The 18,099-nt window shown below is 33.4% G+C and overlaps 4 protein-coding genes and 8 non-coding genes across 17 annotated transcripts; 6 read left to right on the top strand and 6 right to left on the bottom strand.

Annotated features, from left to right (window-relative positions):
- The first annotated feature begins 91 nt into the window (after window positions 1-91).
- Window positions 92-1,756, top strand: C53D6.8 (uncharacterized protein). Its single transcript, NM_001027926.4, has 4 exons — window positions 92-181; window positions 726-883; window positions 967-1,159; window positions 1,577-1,756. The coding sequence occupies exons 1-4, from the start codon at window positions 94-96 to the stop codon at window positions 1,681-1,683; spliced, it is 546 nt and encodes a 181-aa protein (NP_001023097.1). The 5' UTR covers window positions 92-93; the 3' UTR covers window positions 1,684-1,756.
- 21ur-14941 lies at window positions 1,112-1,132 on the top strand. Its single transcript, NR_056345.1, has one exon.
- On the bottom strand, window positions 1,404-1,535 carry C53D6.18. Its single transcript, NR_056344.1, has one exon. It is a non-coding gene; the product is annotated as an Unclassified non-coding RNA C53D6.18 (non-coding RNA).
- C53D6.12 lies at window positions 1,406-1,531 on the top strand. The gene has a single exon (NR_003445.1). It is a non-coding gene; the product is annotated as a small nuclear RNA C53D6.12 (small nuclear RNA).
- A 196-nt stretch (window positions 1,757-1,952) lies between the features above and the next one.
- Window positions 1,953-2,024, top strand: C53D6.t1. The gene has a single exon. It is a non-coding gene; the product is annotated as a tRNA-Thr (tRNA).
- A 24-nt stretch (window positions 2,025-2,048) lies between these two features.
- On the bottom strand, window positions 2,049-9,742 carry mltn-12 (MLt-TeN (mlt-10) related). Its single transcript, NM_001047465.4, has 11 exons — window positions 9,627-9,742; window positions 8,775-8,857; window positions 8,465-8,553; window positions 7,466-7,724; window positions 7,233-7,421; window positions 6,974-7,168; window positions 6,601-6,860; window positions 6,314-6,557; window positions 5,836-6,201; window positions 5,683-5,778; window positions 2,049-2,415 (listed from the first exon to the last, which is right to left on the bottom strand). The coding sequence occupies exons 1-11, from the start codon at window positions 9,676-9,678 to the stop codon at window positions 2,134-2,136; spliced, it is 2,115 nt and encodes a 704-aa protein (NP_001040930.2). The 5' UTR covers window positions 9,679-9,742; the 3' UTR covers window positions 2,049-2,133.
- C53D6.16 lies at window positions 2,906-3,022 on the top strand. The gene has a single exon (NR_056343.1). It is a non-coding gene; the product is annotated as a small nuclear RNA C53D6.16 (small nuclear RNA).
- On the top strand, window positions 7,956-8,082 carry C53B4.12. The gene has a single exon (NR_056342.1). It is a non-coding gene; the product is annotated as an Unclassified non-coding RNA C53B4.12 (non-coding RNA).
- C53B4.9 lies at window positions 7,959-8,080 on the bottom strand. Its single transcript, NR_000347.1, has one exon. It is a non-coding gene; the product is annotated as a small nuclear RNA C53B4.9 (small nuclear RNA).
- A 2,584-nt stretch (window positions 9,743-12,326) lies between the features above and the next one.
- Window positions 12,327-12,347, bottom strand: 21ur-14792. The gene has a single exon (NR_056341.1).
- Window positions 12,348-12,383: 36 nt separating this feature from the next.
- Window positions 12,384-15,562, bottom strand: bre-1 (GDP-mannose 4,6 dehydratase 1; the record flags this gene model as incomplete). Of its 5 annotated transcripts, NM_001083201.4 has the most annotated exons (7): window positions 12,554-12,616; window positions 12,730-13,139; window positions 13,211-13,541; window positions 13,685-13,897; window positions 13,948-14,058; window positions 15,138-15,215; window positions 15,268-15,392. In NM_001083201.4, the coding sequence occupies 6 exons, from the start codon at window positions 15,192-15,194 to the stop codon at window positions 12,554-12,556; spliced, it is 1,185 nt and encodes a 394-aa protein (NP_001076670.1). The 5 variants fall into 5 exon arrangements, with proteins under 5 accessions (NP_501563.1, NP_501564.1, NP_001076669.1 ...); NM_069162.10 differs by lacking the exons at window positions 15,138-15,215; window positions 15,268-15,392 and adding an exon at window positions 15,527-15,562 and having other exon boundaries at window positions 12,384-12,616; NM_069163.5 differs by lacking the exons at window positions 15,138-15,215; window positions 15,268-15,392 and adding an exon at window positions 14,769-14,905 and having other exon boundaries at window positions 12,384-12,616.
- A 491-nt stretch (window positions 15,563-16,053) lies between these two features.
- Window positions 16,054-17,962, bottom strand: nstp-1 (UAA transporter; the record flags this gene model as incomplete). 2 transcript variants are annotated; one of them, NM_069161.5, is made up of 7 exons in its annotated part: window positions 16,054-16,348; window positions 16,729-16,880; window positions 16,926-17,093; window positions 17,145-17,285; window positions 17,326-17,428; window positions 17,720-17,833; window positions 17,883-17,962. In NM_069161.5, 7 exons carry the CDS (start codon window positions 17,954-17,956, stop codon window positions 16,144-16,146), a joined length of 957 nt encoding a protein of 318 aa, NP_501562.1. The 2 variants fall into 2 exon arrangements, with proteins under 2 accessions (NP_501562.1, NP_001368461.1); NM_001380394.1 differs by lacking the exons at window positions 17,326-17,428; window positions 17,720-17,833; window positions 17,883-17,962 and having other exon boundaries at window positions 16,144-16,348; window positions 17,145-17,267.
- Between the last annotated feature and the right edge of the window lie 137 nt (window positions 17,963-18,099).

Here is an 18,099-nt window from a genome sequence, read left to right as displayed (position 1 = left end):
GTTTTGACATAAAAATTAGCATAAATGGGGGAGGAGGTAATGGGATCTTCCCGCACTAAAAAGGACAAACAGTCATTTTAGAGGTCAGTTAAAATGTGGGTGAACTCACCGAGCAGTCTGTTAATCTTCGTCCCGATGTTTTGTTCCTTTTTTAATATTGCAGATGGTCAAGTATTTTATGGTGAGATATTTAAAGAGTATATAAATAAAGTTTTATGGTGCAATGTCTTTTTAACTGGTCCTGGCACATAACAAGTTTAGCGACTACCGTACCAACGAGTACGGTTAGTTTATTCCGCATCTTGTTTTAAATTTTCCTCTACGGAATTGTTTGCATTTAAAAATTAGAGCATTGATAGAAAATAAGATAATTTTGAGGACATTGTGGAAGCGGTAGAAACGACTACCATAAACCGTGTAGGACTACGGGCTCATAGTGAAATATCACAATAACTTCGAAACCATTTACTTAAATAATTGCTGATATAGTTGGGGAGTGATATGAATTAAAAAGTATTGTAGAAAAATCTATCACTACAAAATTGGGTAGTTTTCATGAAAACTATTACCATGTAACCTTACAACAAGCTAATGTTTGATTTGTGCAGTCTTTTTCGGTTACTTCACCGACTGAAAAGCGAATTGTAAACCAAAATTCCGTAGTTCCTGCACATGGGGACACGTTTTTTAAATATTTAATTTGAGAAACAGGAAATATTTTTTAGAAGACGTAAAAACGTATGGATGCAGGTGCCTACAAAAGGATCAGAGAAGTCAACTTTTAAACTCATTGACAAATGGAATTCCATTAAACGCAAATCGTCCGATTTGGAAGCCTCTTTCCAGAGAGCCATCAAGCTTGACATCGAATTTTCAGAACAAGGTACGGCTTTAAAAAAAAGTATTTTGTTACCATTATTATAAAAATTATCATCTAATATTTCTACGATTAGGCTATATTTTTAGATACAGTATCTAAAACAATGGCTCGCAACACTGACCCTAGATGCCCCAACAGTACCACCAAAAACCACAACAACAACAATCAAACCAACAACAGAAGATCCAGTTGCATTGCCATTTGATGAAGCTGCTATGGGGAATAATGTATTCTTGAAACTTGCCTATAAGATGATGGCTAAGTATTTCAATAAATTCCGTAAGTCGTCTAGTTCATTCAGTGTTAAAATAATGTCCCATATGAGAAAAACACATTGGTGAATTAGCAGAACCGATCCATTATTCATTTTCGACATATTTAAATAAATATTGAAAAAAAACCTTGCGAGTGGTCTTAACTATTTCGACCATTCTTCCACCTGCACACACATAACACCATGAGGGGCGAAACCCGCAAGGTATCCGCACACTGAGACCTTTTACCCCTTCCAGTCCTTCCTAAATTAACTCTGGTTCCTCTGCATTTAACCGTGAAAATCTTTCGCCTTTTACTAAAGATTTCCGTGCAAAGGAGCATACATTGAGTATTATATATAATTTTTGGAGTCCCCTTGAGAAAGCGGGACAAAATAATCAAATCGAGTTCACTCCGTTGATAATACCATAAATGTTTCAGGAGGCGAATGGACCGTTCTAGATAGGTTCGAGTGTGTTTGCGATGGAGATTTGATGGAGCTTCTGAAATCTAAAACGTTTATTAACATCCAAGTTGCGCACGATTAACAATTCTCAACTCTAATATCATTTTTAAGGTATCTATCCATTATTTTCATGAACTCAAATAAACTTTTGACTTTCTTTTAATCAACTGCTAAACATATCGTAGAATTTCGTTTTTTTTCTGTAATTTATTCAACCTTGAATAAAACTGTAGAAACTCGGTAGTTTTATTGGAAACCGATTCAATGCAACCATACAACATGCTTGTTAAGCATATGTATTATTTTCACAGTCTTTTTTGGTGGCTTCACCGTACTAAAAGCGAATTCATCGCCCTTATAGCTCAGTGGTAGAGCGTTGGTCTTGTAAACCAAAGGTCCGTAGTTCAATCCTGCGTGGGGGCAAGTTTTTGTAGTTAAAAAGGTACTTTTTTATAACATTTTATTGTGAGCTCTACATCAATTACATTATGAACCCGATGAAAAATAATGATGACATTTGAAAACTTCTAAATCAAGACAAGAAAGTTGGCGAGAGAATGTTGGCCGCTAAAGCTGAATCTGTGAAAATAGACGGTGAGAGTACAGAAGGAGATAAAACAACACCTGATAAAACAGTTGGAGATAGAACATCTGGACATAATACAAATGGTGAAAGAATTAATGGAGACATTACATACGGATTGATAACATTTGGTGATAATACATATGGAGAGAAAACGTATGCATTGAATACAGCAGCTGATAGAACATTTGGACCAAGAACATATGGTGAGAAGATCAATGGGTTACCAACCTGAAATTTTATAGGTTTTGTGACAAAAATGGTTCTTCCGATTTTTCCATTCTGGTTTAGGATCCAAGAAGCAAACAATACGGTACCCGGTCTCGAGACGACCAATAAAGTTTAACAGAAGATTTTTCGCAGTTTTCTTCAATTTTTTCAATTGTATTTTCTTAAACAGATATTTATTTTTTCTATTTTCAAAAGAAGATTTGTCAAAGAAAAAAACGAAAATAATTGCGTATCCTTTTAATCAAAATTATTTACAGTATCCCTAAAAGGCGCGCCTTTTTTCGTAGCATCCATTCGAAAATTTCCAGTTGTGTCGAGACCGGGTACCATATTTTTGTATCAAAAATTGCAAGATTTCTTTCTTGCTGTGGAATACACATAACTGCAAAAGTATCGATTCATTTTCTCTACTCTTCTTATACAGTCTGCGAACCCGGGAGGTGTCCACACACTAGAACACTGTACCATCTTCTAGTCCTACATTTGTTTTCTCTGGTTCCTCTGCATTTAACCGTGAAAATCTTTCGCATTTTACTAAAGATTTCCGTGCTAAGGAGCATACATTGAGTATTATATACAATTTTTGGAGTTCCTTGAGAAAACGAGACAATATTGATAGTAATGATTCATACTTTTCAAATTATTTTTGTAGTTAGTTATACTAAATAGGTAATATTTATGTGCAAAAAACAGTAGCTTCAGGACAGTTGAACGGCAAATACACATTGACTCCAAAATCATTGACTACCTGTTCTCATTGCCTACCCTTGCTCTTTGCCTACCTCTTTCTCATTGACTACCTGTGCTCATTGCCTTCCTGTTCTCATTGCCCACTTGTTGCTCGTTGACTACCTTTTCTCATTGCCTACTCTTTCTCATTGCCTACTCTTTCTCATTGCCTACTCTTTCTCATTGCCTACTCGTTTTCTTCATCAGTCAAGAGGCACGTAGGACCGTATTCCAAGAATACATCAAAGGTACATCTACTCAGTTTGTTCATTCATTCAAAGGGTACTTTAATTTATATTAATTTTGATAGGACACGCAAAGGCTGGGCAAAATTCATTATCCATCAACATTAATAGCAACAATAGCAACAAAAAACAACAATTAAAAATTTGAAAAAAGTGGCAAAGAACGTAAAATCAATAACAATGAAATTTGGCATAAGAAATTCATTCGAAGTCGGAGTCAATCACTCGTTTTTTGCTTTTGAGCATATAGGAACATGACGCCGTAGTATTAGACGTGTCAGACAAGGATGCACTGGAGTTGATGGTGGCTTTCGATCTAAAAATGAAACAACCTCCAAAACTCTCTGAACTGAGTATTTTCAAACTGGCGTATCTCAAAAAATACACATCTGGAAAACAAATGTCCAACTAACAAAATGATCAGAAATATTTTTTCTTTTTTATTCAATAGTTTTTATTTCAATGCACCAACTTTTTGTAGAGTTACACGGAGTCAAAGCCATTTTAACAAAATTCACAAAAATTTTAAGAAGTCTTTTGTTGTACCCTTTATAACTCAACTTTCATTGAATTTCAGAAGATAAATTTTGTTGAATAGTGAGTAAAAAATATTTTTCCACATTTTACCAGTTTCAAGTTTTCGGATATTTTCTTGTTCCGCCAAGTTACAGACCGTTTTTCAAAAAAATCCAATTTCGTTTATAAAAATCTTCATATTCAACGTATCGACTTGAAATTTTGAAAAATGATCACTTTTTTGATGTCTCTACAATGTCCTAAAAAATCTTTCAAAAGACACTGTCCATCTCCAAAATCGTCCTTCGCTCCGAAAAATGAAATCGGACTTTTGCTTTTCGAGAAATGTGCGAAAAAATCAAATTGCGATTTTTGGGTCGAAAAAAATATTTTCAGAAAGCTGAGAACACGCTATTTACGAATTTCATGTTCATTATGAGTGATTTCTTCTCTTAAACGACCTAAAAATTAAACAAAAATAACATAATTTTTATTCTCACGTGTAATTATTTGGTAATTTGCTCAGTGTTTCAGTTGTTTTAATGCAAATTAAAAAAATATCACGTGAGAATAAAATTTATGTTATTTTTGTTTAATCCCAAAAATCGCAATTTGATTTTTTCGCCCATTTCTCGAAAAGCAAAAGTCCGATTTCATTTTTCGGAGCGAAGGACACTTTTGGAGATGGACAGTGTTTTTTGAAAGATTTTTTAGGACATTGTAGAGACATCAAAAAAGTGATCATTTATCAAAATTTCAAGTCGATACGTTGAATATGAAGATTTTTATAAGCGAAATTGGATTTTTTTGAAAAACGGTCTGTAACTTGGCGGAACATGAAAATATCCGAAAACTTGAAACTGGTAAAATGTGGAAAAGTATTTTTTACTCACTATTCAACAAAATTTATCTTCTGAAATTCAATGAAAGTTGAGTTATAAAGGGTACAACAAAAGACTTCTTAAAATTTTTGTGAATTTTGTTAAAATGGCTTTGACTCCGTGTAACTCTACAAAAAGTTGGTGTATTAAAATAGAAACTATTGAATTAGAAAGAAAAAATATTTCTGATCAATTTGTTAGTTGGACATTTGTTTTCCAGATGTGTATTTTTTGAGATACGCCAGTTTGAAAATACTCAGTTCAGAGAGTTTTGGAGGTTGTTTCATTTTTAGATCGAAAGCCACCATCAACTCCAGTTCATCCTTGTCTGACATGTCTGATACTACGGCGTCATGTTCCTATATGCTCAAAAGCCGAAAACGAGTGATTGACTCCGACTTCGAATGAATTTCTTATGCCAAATTTCATTGTTATTGATTTTACGTTCTTTGCCACTTTTTTCAAATTTTTAATTGTTGTTTTTTGTTGCTATTGTTGCTATTAATGTTGATGGATAATGAATTTTGCCCAGCCTTTGCGTGTCCTATCAAAATTAATATAAATTAAAGTACCCTTTGAATGAATGAACAAACTGAGTAGATGTACCTTTGATGTATTCTTGGAATACGGTCCTTGTACGTGCCTCTTGACTGACGAAGAAAACGAGTAGACAATGAGCAGAGGATAGGCAATGAGAAAGAGTAGGCAATGAGAAAGAGGTAGGCAAAGAGCAAGGGTAGTCAATGAGCAAGGGTAGGCAATGAGAACAGGTAGTCAATGATTTTGGAGTCAATGAGTATTTGCCCAGTTGAACAGGTTAACGATGTTTTTTGCTTTGAAAAAACTGCGTAACTCTCTAAGTTTAGAAGAAAATCAATATAAAAAGTTTTACATACCTGTGGCGAGATAACCGGAAGAGACATGAGAAGTGGTGAGAGCACACTTGGACAAAATAATTGAGGTGAGATCACAAGAGGACCAAGAACTGATAACTGAAGTTTTCAGAATTTCTGCATATGGTCATTCACTTTTATTTCAATTTGACCTACTTTGTTAATCGTTGGTGCAAATGCTTGTGGAGAGAATACAGTCGGATTAAGAAAAACAATTTGATATGTTCCTCCAAATAATGAAATTACTTGTCGTTTTGCTCTTTTTCCAGTTGCCCCATGTCCTTGTGCTCCATTTCCTTTTGCCAATTCTCGAATTGTTAATCGAATGGATTCTTCTTTTTGTTTTTCAGTCAATTCATCAATTTCGTGAATATCAAATGGAAGATCAGATACCGAAGTATTATAAATTCCCCGTTCTCCGTATAATGTTTCCATTTGATTTTTATTCATAAATGTGAACTTTTTGTTGACAAAATCTAGATTTTGCGAATTTGTCAAAGATGCAGAAAGGGTTGAGTAGGCCTGAAAATGCTGCATTAACAAATTGAATATTAATTTGAAGATGAACATAGGAAATTTTTTTATACATTACACTTTTTTTGTGCAAAACTAATTTCAAAAATGTCAAACTGACCTGATCAATGAGTGATGTCATATCAACTAAATCCGTGTCCAATCCATTTCTTCTCAATCCATTAACCATATTCAAAGTATCATCTACAACTGAATTGACTCCAGTCATATCCATTATTAATTCCAAAATATCATCTCTATCTTTTTCTTCAAATCCAACTTTTTCCATAACATTTGGAAGAGGAAGAATACTATTATCACTTTCATCACGGTATAGTGGAAAAATATCAGGAGACAGCAACTGCCTAAAAAATAATTATTGCTTTATTCTCAACTATAAAACCAAACCTTTTTGTATTCAATTTCTCTGGCATAATGGGCATGAATCTTGGTGACAGAAAATTTGCATTTGCATCCTTATTATGTTTATGTACTGCATCAACTAATCCATATACATTTTCATCAATCATTCCATCTGGAGTTATATCTTTCACTCGATCACTAAATGATTTCATTCTTCGTAATGGATGATTTATACCAATGACCATATCAAGCATTCGATTTTTGAATTTATTCTTCTCACGAGCACCAAAGACTGCATGCTGGAGCTGAAAAACAGCGATTAAAAAACAATAAATAATAGTAATTTGAATAGTTGCCCACATAATCAGTGAAACTTCAATACTTGCAACTTCATAGAAAAATACAGTAAATGCTTTACCTTCTTCAAGTTTGAATAACTTGACGTCATATTTTTTGTTGGTTTAATGTGAGCCAATTCTCGAATCATTTTTGTAAACTCCTGAACTGAACTTTTCTTATTTTCTTTCAAGTCAGGCATTTTTGCATAATTTTTTGGTTTATAATAAACTCCTTCAAGGTTATCAACTCGTTTTGCTTCTTCAATTGCTTCTTTCTGTAAATAAAATCTTATTTATGTTTTCAATGTGGTATTTTGATATATTTCAACAAAAACTAACATTACTATAAAGTGAGAGAACATTTCTTTTCACTCTCTTCTTTCTTCTCTTTTGATATTTCATCGAATTGATTTTATTCATTTTTTCGATCATTTTCGGAGTCATTTTGTATTGTGAAGCAAAGTGCCTCCGACGTTGTTTTCGGAATTTCAATAATTTTATTTTCTCAATTTGAATTCCATTTATTTTCTGAAAATCATTCTCTTTTTGTAAATTTTCTTATTAAAACAAACTTTTCTAGCCTTCCGTTGTGCTTCCAATTTAATTAATCGCTTCTTGACTTTAAATCGTTTAATCTTTTTCACATCTAGTTTTCCTATAGGAAAAATTTCTTGTTTGTCGATAAAATCAAGTTTAGAATCCAATGCAGCTTCTCCATAGTAATTTTCCAATTTTCCATCAAAAGCATTGACCAAGCACTGAGCTCCTGATTTTACATCATATTCTTTTGGAATTGAATCTAGGCAAGCAACAAATGCACGGCGTTGAGGTCTGAATGAATGGATATGAGGAATATGAAATATTGTCCGGTTTTTAACATGTAAACGTTCAACTTTCAAATTTAAAGACTCGACACGAAGGATCAATTATTCAACTTTGTTATTTCAAACTTATAGTTCCTCTGGTCTGATATTAGAAAACTTGCTGCTTAAAAATAGAAACAATTTGGCCGTCCACCATGATATTGGAAGTTCCTATTCACTTAAATTAAAATCCATTACTTTTTGTCCCGCTTTCTCAAGGGGACTCCAAAAATTGTATACAATACTCAATGTATGCTCCTTTGCACGGAAATCTTTAGTAAAAGGCGAAAGATTTTCATGGTTAAATGCAGAGGAACCAGAGTTAAATAATTTAGGGCTAGAAGACGGTGCAGAGTTCCAGTGTGCGGTCACCTCCCGGGTTCCGCACACTGAGCAAGAAGAGTAGAGAAAATGGGTCGATATTTTCGTCAGTTACAGTTTTAAGTGTGAAGAAGAGAGAGGTCAATATAAAGAAAAACCACAACCAAGCTTTAAAGCTACAATACAGTTACTTGCTAAAAAACCTATGTGATTTGTTTATTTTAACGTATTATTTTTAACATCAATCTTATCTCATCATTTTCTTATCATTTATACGTATTCTCAAGAGGAGAATCAGGAAGATCATAAAAAGTGCCAATGAATAAACTGGTCTAACACACTTTCGCATTTTGATTTACAACTTTTTGTTCTTCCGTAGATACTCACTTTTTCATTTTCATGTACATTTGTTTTCCAACTGATCCCAATAATGAACTAACAGCTTGAATATACCATCCATAATGAAGTTGTTGCAGCTGAAAGTATTATTAAGTGATCAATAACTTTCATAATTTGGACAGATTTGATATTGAAGATAGAAGTCCCCGTCACGTTATTGGAATTCTTCACCCAGGCTTTTTCATAGATGCACTCATAGTATCTTGCCATATTACGTTGGATTTTTCTTAAATTTGAAAGTTCGCAGGACTCAATTCAAACTGTTTTAGTTCCAATAATAATTTTAAATTTGTTAAACCTTGTCAACTTCTTTTGAATCCATTTTCATTTTGTCCATTGCTGAGAGTTTTGAACTGCTGACACATGCGGAATCTTGGAGCACTGGAAGTTAATAAAAAAATTATTGAAACAGTAAATTAATAAAATCCTCGACACTTATGAATAGATTAGGAACACAAACAAACGTCTTTGTATCCCATAATATCAAAACTTAATTTTTGATATTATTGGATCCGGCATGAACTGTAGTAACCAACTAATGCCTCTACTTTCCCTGTTCTTCAAAATTGATCAAGTTTTGTTAGAGGTGGTAACTTTCCAGAAAGCTTTTGATAAGGAAAGGAACGAATTCCGACAGTATAATTCGTCATTTTCTCGTCACCTGCGGCGTTATTTTTGCCGCCGAAACAAGAAAGATGAATGAAAATGAAACCATGATTAATTGTATTTTTGTCAAACAGGTATGACTATGAAATACGTTGCAAAGAACAGGATAGCGTATTTTGTGAGAAAAAAGTTTAAGTTGAATTTTGTTTATTTGGAAATTAAGAAAACGATAGTTACTATGAATTTCAAATATGAACATAACTAGTTTACCATGTGTAGAATGTGCATAATAAAAACGGAAATTGGAAACAATTGAGAATCAATCAAACAAAATATTTAATTGAATAGGTTCGGATATTTTGAGTTTTCTAAAATTTCAACTGCTGCTCCTGGAAAAGCCAGAACACATTAATCTTAATTTTACTGAATAACTGATCCTATTTGTTAAGGTATAATTAAATTTAAGTATTATGACCAACCACAAATACAAAGCTACTGCACAAAATATTCAAAGAAAATTGATAATATTCGAAGAACAACTCACAATAACAAAATAATATAAAAGTGCACAAAAGTATTCGAATAAACAGTTTCATTCTAAACCATGCCAATCAGAAATATAATAAAGCTTTGCAATGTGATTGTTTCCGATAGAATTGCCCGTTTTGATTTCTTCTCCATTATCATTTTCTTTTTGTTTCTTTCGCTTTATCAGGAAACCAGGGATATGCTAGGGATAAGGCCACCTACTTCTCGGATTTTTTTTTTCAAATACCGTAATCCTAGCCATTGTTCTAGACTAATTTGAATGGAACTGTTCATGATCGTTTGTGATAGGTCAGAAAAATGGAATATGCTGATCATATTAGTTGGAAAGAGATAAATAGATCAATCCACGGTGAACCTCATTTTCGTAGAGCAGATTACAAGAAAACTTAACAAATCGATTTTCTCTACTATAATACAAAGCTGCCAATTTGGCGTAGAATCAGAGTTTTCGCCAAGTCGAGACCTTACACCCGGCCGGGAAAAAATGAGCCCACAGCCCGATTTATAATTAGTCCTACTCGCGCCCTGCAGGTAGGCTCGTGCACAAATTGCCGGCATGATTTCACATGTTATCCATTTTCCGATACATACTTGTGGGTTTATAGAAATAATATAATTTTTTTTATTCTTCACTTTTCCAGTTTTCCAGGTGTCTTCTGGGCGAGAGGAGGGCAAACACAAAATATAGAAAAATAGGGTTTTAAATGTCGGAGTTGTACGACTGTTTTTATTTTTGAAAAATAGTTTTCCATATTTAGTAATTCATCTTGGCTTCAAGTAAGTGTAGCGTTAGAATTTCCGTTTTAGAAATTCAATCTTATTTTTTTAATGATACAACAACTGTAATGCTACGGAGTTATAAGAAACCAGTGTTGAGTTTGTTTTTATTTCAGCGAATCGTCGTCTTCCATGGATATTTCAGATATTTTAAAATATTACCCCAAAGAATTTGTTAATTTTTTATAGGGTTTTAATTTTTAAAAATGTTTGAATTGCAATTCCTCGTCAATTTCGGATTATGATCCTCATTGAATTAGATTTTTGAAAATAAATTATAGATAGAAAAGGGGATGTTGAAAGGAAGTATATGTTGAAATATGAAGAAACTCAAGTTTTTTGGCTATTAGAATAGAAGTTCATGGAAGTTCGCGAATGTTGAAAGGTTTCTTATTTGGATCAAACATGCCGTCCAAACATTTTTTTTTGGGTTTTTCATTTTTACAATTATTCGACTTTCCGATTATTCGGTTTTCTTTTGTTGGAAATTTACAAAGAGTTTCAGTTTTGCAGCATTTTTTGTTGGTATTTTGGTGATCATTTTGAGTGCATGTGTTTCTTCCTAGATCAAATCAGACAAGAACTGTTCTATTGTCCTCTTATCATTACAAATTTTATTTAAATCTGTCTGAATTATCATATCATGTCTTATCAGGATTAATGTTGGGTTTTCATCTTTTGGCATCATAGTATCTCACTGAATTATGGTCGATCACAATATCAAATCAGAATATTCAGAAAAAGTTTCCATCAAATCATATTTTAAAATAGTTTCTAACTTGATTCCAGATGTTTCAATTCCGTTTTAAAGTTAACTGTTAATTGCAGAAATTTTGTTATATATCTTAATCACCCAGCTTTGATATCAAAATGTAATGAAAAATGTTTGGACTCTCGATTTTGGATTAAATCCACTGGGACTGAATTTTTGCGAAAGACCAAATAATTAATTATATTTATAAGTTTTAAAATCGAATATCACAAGTCATCCGAACTTGTATCAAAAAATAAATTTCAGCAAAAATCTGGGAAAACTGAAAACATTTTTTGTTACACCAAAAAAATCAATTCGAAGAATCTAAAAAAAATTGAAACTGAAATTTTAAAAAATGAATTTCAACAAAAATCTATATGAAACAAAACCACAATATTCCTGAATGAAAAACAATAAAATAAGAAAACATTCCATACAGTGTCCATAAAGAAAATGTATTTTATGGACAATTGATTGAATTTAAATAAAACTGGAAGCAATGATGCCTGATTACTAGTTTCCATTTAATAATTCTTCTATCGGAAACTTTTCAAAAAAAAAGTTGACATCTCTTATATGAATTCCTCGATCAGAATGACCAATCAGTTGATCGGTCAACATTTTGCGAATATTAGAAACTAAATGTGTCTGTTAACATATTTTGGAACATTCGATAACTTTTTGAAACGACTTCCAACTAAAAATTGAGTTTCTCGACGTTCCTATTAAAATTGTGATGGACATTATAGTAAACCGATCGAATCAGTGGAACATGACGGCATGAATACGTGAAAAGATCAAAGTGTTAAGATTGAAGTGTCATAAAGTTTTTTATGAATAGTGATATCATTGAGATCTTAGCGAGGACACCTGAACTAGACATTTGAACCCAAGTCTTTTAAGTTTTTTGGGTTCAGTGAGAGGCATGAACAGTGACCGAAAGATGAAGATTCATTATTTTTCTTTCTCGAAATCTTTTTTAAATTTGTCGAAACTTAAGTTGTAGGTGGTGCCAGAGAAACATTAGAGAAAAACAAAAAACTACATGGACATTGAAAGTATTTCTCGAGACATTCAGGTAGAGTGAGGCGTTGCGTGGCGCTTCTCTCCTTCAACTCGCCCTCTTTGGACCCTAGTGGCTGCATCCGTGCGTTGCGTCCTTGCTGAATGTCTAGTTAGTTTCCAATAGTAAATATTTGTTTTTTACCAAAAAATCTACATCCCGAAACAGAATGCTTCATTGTTCAAAAAAAGGAAGGTCAAATAATAATCCCAGAGGTCCCAAAAGCATCACAGCAATCATCAATAAGTTAGGTAGAATAACAGAGAAAACGGGAACTATTAAAAAATAATAAAGCAATTTGGAAATTGTGATCGAGTTGATTAAATGATTAAGCCATTGGATTGGACTTCATAAGGATAATGTCGCTTGCAACCATCTCTTTGACGAGTTCCTGAAATATATAATTTTCATGGATTTCGATAAGTAAAACCATTCTTCAATTACAATGGTTTTTATAAGTTCAAAATTTAATTATAAAAACCTTGAATACTTTTTGAAACTCACCGGAACCGTAACCTTTGCTTCCCATCCAAGAGTCTTCTTTGCTTTTTCAGCATTTCCCAATAAAGTCTCCACTTCAGTTGGTCTGTAGTACTTTGGACTAACTTTAACTCGAATAACTCCATCTTTATTCTTTCCAACTTCCTCAACACCTTCTCCTTCCCATTGCAATACTTCTCCAATTTCAGCAAATGCAAGATTACAAAACTCTCTGACACTGAATTGTTTTCCAGTTGCAATCACAAAATCATCTGGTGAGTCGTGTTGAAGAATTCTCCACATTGCTTCAACATACTCTCTGGCGTGTCCCCAATCACGAAGAGCACTCAGATTTCCGAGCTCAATGCTTTCCTGTTGCCCCAAACTGATTTTAGCGACTGAACGAGTGATCTTACGAGTCACGAATGTCTCTCCTGAAATACCAACATGAGAGTTGCTTTCAATTTTGCAGGCTTTTTTTTGCAGTTTGAAAAATTTGACGTACCTCTTCTTGGACTCTCATGGTTGAACAAAATTCCATTGCAAGCAAACATATTGTAGGCTTCACGATAGTTAACAACAATCCAGTACCCGTACATCTTGGCAACAGCATATGGAGATCTTGGATAGAATGGAGTCTTCTCACTTTGTGGAATCTCTTGAACTTTTCCATACAATTCGGATGTGGATGCTTGATAGAATCGAACTTTTTCAGTCAAACGACAAGCATGGATTGCATCGAGAAGGCGAAGAGTTCCAACAGCGTCTACTTCAGCAGTGTATTCTGGCAAATCAAAAGACACTTTGACGTGAGATTGAGCAGCCAAATGATACACCTAGAAAGAACATAATTAACTGGTTATATTTTGAGAACATATAAAACGGAGGTACAGAAAAATCTTAACACGCAGACAGACATTTTTGTCTGTCTGCGTGAAGCTTGGAATATTTGTAATTCTGTATGAATAACAATACTCACTTCGGTTGGCTCGATAGTTGAAATGAGCTTGATGAGACAAGATGAATCAGTCATATCTCCATAGTGAAGAGAGAATGAAGAATCACCGTGATGAGTAATTGGATTACTGTACAGATGTTCGATTCTTGCGGTATTGAATGAAGATGAACGACGGATGATTCCGTGAACTTTGTATCCTTTTGAAAGAAGAAGCTCAGCAAGATATGAACCGTCCTGAAAAAAGTGCTGGCGTAAATACGAAGCAAGAAAAATGATTAACATACTTGTCCAGAAATTCCAGTAATCAGAGCAACCTTGCGTGCTCTGAAAGCAGCCAACTCAGCAGCTGGAGTAGTGGACACTTCGTGGCTCATTCCGATACACGCTTCAAGACCCTGAAATTTAGAATTTTTGATATCCTATTTAAAATTACCAATCTCCCAAAGACAAAGGAACATCCTATTTACCTGTTCAGCACTAGAATCCATTTCAATTCTATTCACAAAAAGGGGGATAAATTAGGCTAACTGATAAAACTATCAGAATGATTGAGAATGTACAAAAAGCCAACAGTTAATGCAATTCGGGACACCCAAAAGCGACACGTAGGAGAGGCAATCGAAAGAGAGAGGGAGAGAGAGGGAAAAGAGGCGAAACATGGAAAAAGGGACGTGGCACTTCATTTTACGGAAAATGTATAAATGTACCAATCCTAGGCTGTGTCAATATAATAGGGGAGCATTTAGAATTGTACTAATGCAAAGTAATTAGGATACTTTTTAAATGTAAAGCGGTATGGTTAGGAAATTATAATTTCTCTATATTTTCCAGAAGACCAACATATCTTTTAAATCGGTCAAAAATACCTAGAATGTTTTAGATTTTGAACTTTTCAGTTAAGATTTTGACAATCTGCCAAACTTTGGAAACACATAATTTTTGATCAGTTTAAAACATTCATGCATTATTCGACGGTGTACTAAATTAATACAAATAATTAAAATATGAAATTCCACTAGAGCTGATCTAATTCAAGGAAATCAGTATTTATAAGACTAGGATTAAATATATAGAATTTGATAACCTTAACAAATCAGTCACATACCTCAACTTTAGATATTTCCATGTTACCAACAACTTCAGAAATATCAGAAGATTCAGACTTGCCGGTTGGCATTGCAACGGTTCAATTTAGATTTCGAATAAGAATGAAAATAATGAGGAAAAGCTGAGGAACACGCCCCCAGAATCAGGATTTTTCTCAAATAGTGGAGGATAAAAATCTAACCGTGTTCGATGGAAGAAAGATAGAGAATCCCGAATTTATTTGAGACAATGAGTGTATAGATTGGAAGAATAGAAGACGGAAAAGCCGGAGAGATTCTTATTCATTAACAAACTGGAACACGAAAATGAAAAAAAAAGAAGTGCCGTCTGATGCATTAAAAATTTCTAGATTATTTTCAACAAATACCTGATTATTTCCATTGGAACAAGTCTGACAGAATATTTTTGAATCATGTGAGTTCATTGTTTCAAATATTTGTTTCGTCTAGAAGTGCATTTTAAGTATAAAGACGAAGGAATTTGCCAAGGAAACGTACATAGCAACCAAAGAATTGGAATATTTCCCATAGAAACCAGAGACAAAACGACGACAAATTAGGACTCTATTGATGAATTATTTGAAATTGAGCAATTTATTATTCAGCTTTAAAATTTTCAAAAATTTTAAAGATGAGCTTTCTCATTTTCTAAAAATATGTATCGTGGCAAGACCAATGATGTCTCAATGGAGCGCACTTTATTATGCAACCAAATTCCCAATATTCATCAATAGATTTTTTAATAAAAATATCAAACCTCAATTTTCGCATTTTGATCAGCCATTTTTACTCTTAAAAACGAGAATTAATGATGGTATGAATTTCAAAATAATAATTTTAATTAAATATAAAAAAATATTTAAATATATTAATTTATTCCACGTTAAAGAAACGTTTCATTTCATTTCAAAAATTTCAATTCCACGTTCAGAAAACGTTTCAATTGCCTAACAACAGTAAGAAGAAGATAATTAGAGAAACAGAGAAAGTGTGTTACGTGGTGAAGGTGCGGCTATGGTGATAACTGATAATATTAATAATGATAAGAAGACCCGTTCTTTTGTACTCAAGGCTCATTTTGCTCATGGAGCCGGGCCACAAAAATCAATAAATTTGCATCCTGAAGCCCTATGCCTACTCTCAACGTGGGGACGCTTTGCCAGTTGGCGTTTCTCACTGTCTCCGTCTCTAGGTTTACTCCACTCTCTCGCGTGTATTTTTGAAATGTAAAATATCCACATCAACAGTGGAAATATAGTCTACTTGTGTATTCGATTATCAATTCATAGTGCAAATAGTTTATTATCACATTGTTCTGAAATGTTCCATGCAAAAAATGATACAAATTCGAGATGATGAAGAGAGATTGATATCTTAAAAGCGGGCAAATGACACTGAAAAAAGGATTGTTCCAATGAAAACAAATGCGGCACCGATGATGTGAAACATGTTGAAAACGTTTTCAAAAACTATAAATGAGATCAAAAGCGAAAAGAATTTTCGGAGAGTTAGGACCATTGTCACGTTTAGAGATGTTGTCACGGCGGAGAGCATGTAGACACCTTTTGTGCAAGCGAATCTATAATATATAAGAATAAGAAAAATTGACCATTGAAACAAAAATGTTTTTGTTTTTTTTAATTTCTTCCGCGGAGACCCGACGTTTTGGCAAATTGCCAAACTCTTCGAAAATTATTTCGAAAATTTTTAGTTTTTCGAGAACCTATAGAGAAATACACATTTAGGTACATCAGGTGCATATTATTAAAATATTTTTTGGTTCAATTTTAAAAGTTTGAGTGACAAAAACTAAATAATTTCAATTTTTGATTGTGAATGAAACAATTAAAACGTTATTGAACAGTTTAATTTTGATATTAAGCCATTTCAGAAAAATGCCCACTGACTATACTTCACTTTCAAAGTTTAACGTCAAATTAAATAATCACTAGAACTTACTGGAATAGGCAAATTGCAAAAATATACACCCATGCCGATGGGACTACAGTATCCAATCCAGCAATAACAAATGAAGGTGTTGAGTAAGCGGCATGGAATGCTGGAACCATATCGTCACCAACGAAAGCAAACAAAGGAATTGAGAGGAAATGCTGAAATTTTAGAAATTGAAATTATTTCAGACAGGGATATCTTACCACATAAAACATCATCTCCTCATTGTGTTTTCCATGTTTTTGATAGAATGTTTCTTGATATAATCCCAAATATGCACTGAGAATCAGTGCAAAAGAAAGAAGAGCCAACCCAACGACAAATGGAGGAATTGGTATTAACCATGAGTTTGAGTCAATTCCTGATCGAATCTGTAACAATTAAATTTGCATTTCCAAATTAAAAAATTTGGAATAACTAACATTTTGTGCACCAGGCTCATAACTGGCCAACGTGAATATTACAATTCCAGCTGTAACTACCACAACTGCACTGATTTGTTTTAAACTGTACTGATAATTTCGTATAATCCATCCCATTGTCATGTTCGTAAGTAGTGTGCCCTGAATGTTTGATTCAAAATTGCAATATTCAAAAACGAACCGATTTGAAAATTATGAAAAGTGGAAAATAAATTGCAAATTTCAAAGCTAAATTGTTTGTCATGTTGACTGTAAAGAAAATCGCCACAATTTTCGCATATGACCTGAATGAGAAAATCAGTAAAATAACACCCAGGTTTTGCTCCAGAATACGGTACCCGGTCTCGACACGACAAATTTTTGTTGACTAAAAAAGGTGTGAACCTTGAAAGACCACTGTAATTTCAAATTTGTATCGATTTTCAATGGTTTTGCAGAAACGAAATTTTAAAATTACAGTACTCTTTAAAGGGGCGCGTCTTCTTCTATTCAGCACAATTTTGCCGTGTCGAGACCAGGTACCGTATAAAAATCGCAAAAATTTGCGTCTTGGTAATAAATTATTAAAAACCAACTTAATCGGTATCCTATTGGGAACCGTAAAAAATTTAGAGTGAAATATAAGACCATATGTCGCTGTGAAAATGAATGATGCGAATGTGATAAGGTTTAGACTATTTTTCACATATCTGAAAAAAATCTTTTATGAAATAAAGTTGTAGAGAACGTTGAATCTACGTTTGTAAATATTCGATTCCCGCTTGACATCCAACACAACCAAATAATGTAGTAGAGATCACTGCAGCAGCCATTTGGCACTGAAAGTTATTCGTTTATTTTGAAAAAAAGTATTTCATAAATGTTAAAAGCTAATCTGAATAATTTCCACTTTTGGTATTTGCTCATTATTTCTAATCAATAAAAATATGTTCTTTTCTCTCTGAAATTCAATAAA

This window comes from Caenorhabditis elegans, chromosome IV (assembly GCF_000002985.6).
Source record: "Caenorhabditis elegans chromosome IV".
NCBI classification, from domain to species: Eukaryota; Metazoa; Nematoda; class Chromadorea; order Rhabditida; family Rhabditidae; genus Caenorhabditis; species Caenorhabditis elegans.
Note: the sequence above shows the minus strand (reverse complement) of the source record. Positions and strands in the feature narration are given on the sequence as shown.

Excerpts from the sequence above, each read along its gene's own strand:
- C53D6.8 (NM_001027926.4), top strand. The coding sequence starts at position 94 with ATGTGGGTGAACTCACCGAGCAGTCTGTTAATCTTCGTCCCGATGTTT. Across the intron at positions 884-966 it reads CATCGAATTTTCAGAACAAG|ATACAGTATCTAAAACAATG; the intron begins GTACGGCTTTAA and ends CTATATTTTTAG. Across the intron at positions 1,160-1,576 it reads TAAGTATTTCAATAAATTCC|GAGGCGAATGGACCGTTCTA; the intron begins GTAAGTCGTCTA and ends TAAATGTTTCAG.
- mltn-12 (NM_001047465.4), bottom strand. The coding sequence starts at position 9,678 with ATGAAACTGTTTATTCGAATACTTTTGTGCACTTTTATATTATTTTGT. Across the intron at positions 8,858-9,626 it reads TTTTATATTATTTTGTTATT|TGCTCCAAGATTCCGCATGT; the intron begins GTGAGTTGTTCT and ends ATTAACTTCCAG. Across the intron at positions 2,416-5,682 it reads TTCCGGTTATCTCGCCACAG|GTTGGTAACCCATTGATCTT; the intron begins GTATGTAAAACT and ends ATAAAATTTCAG.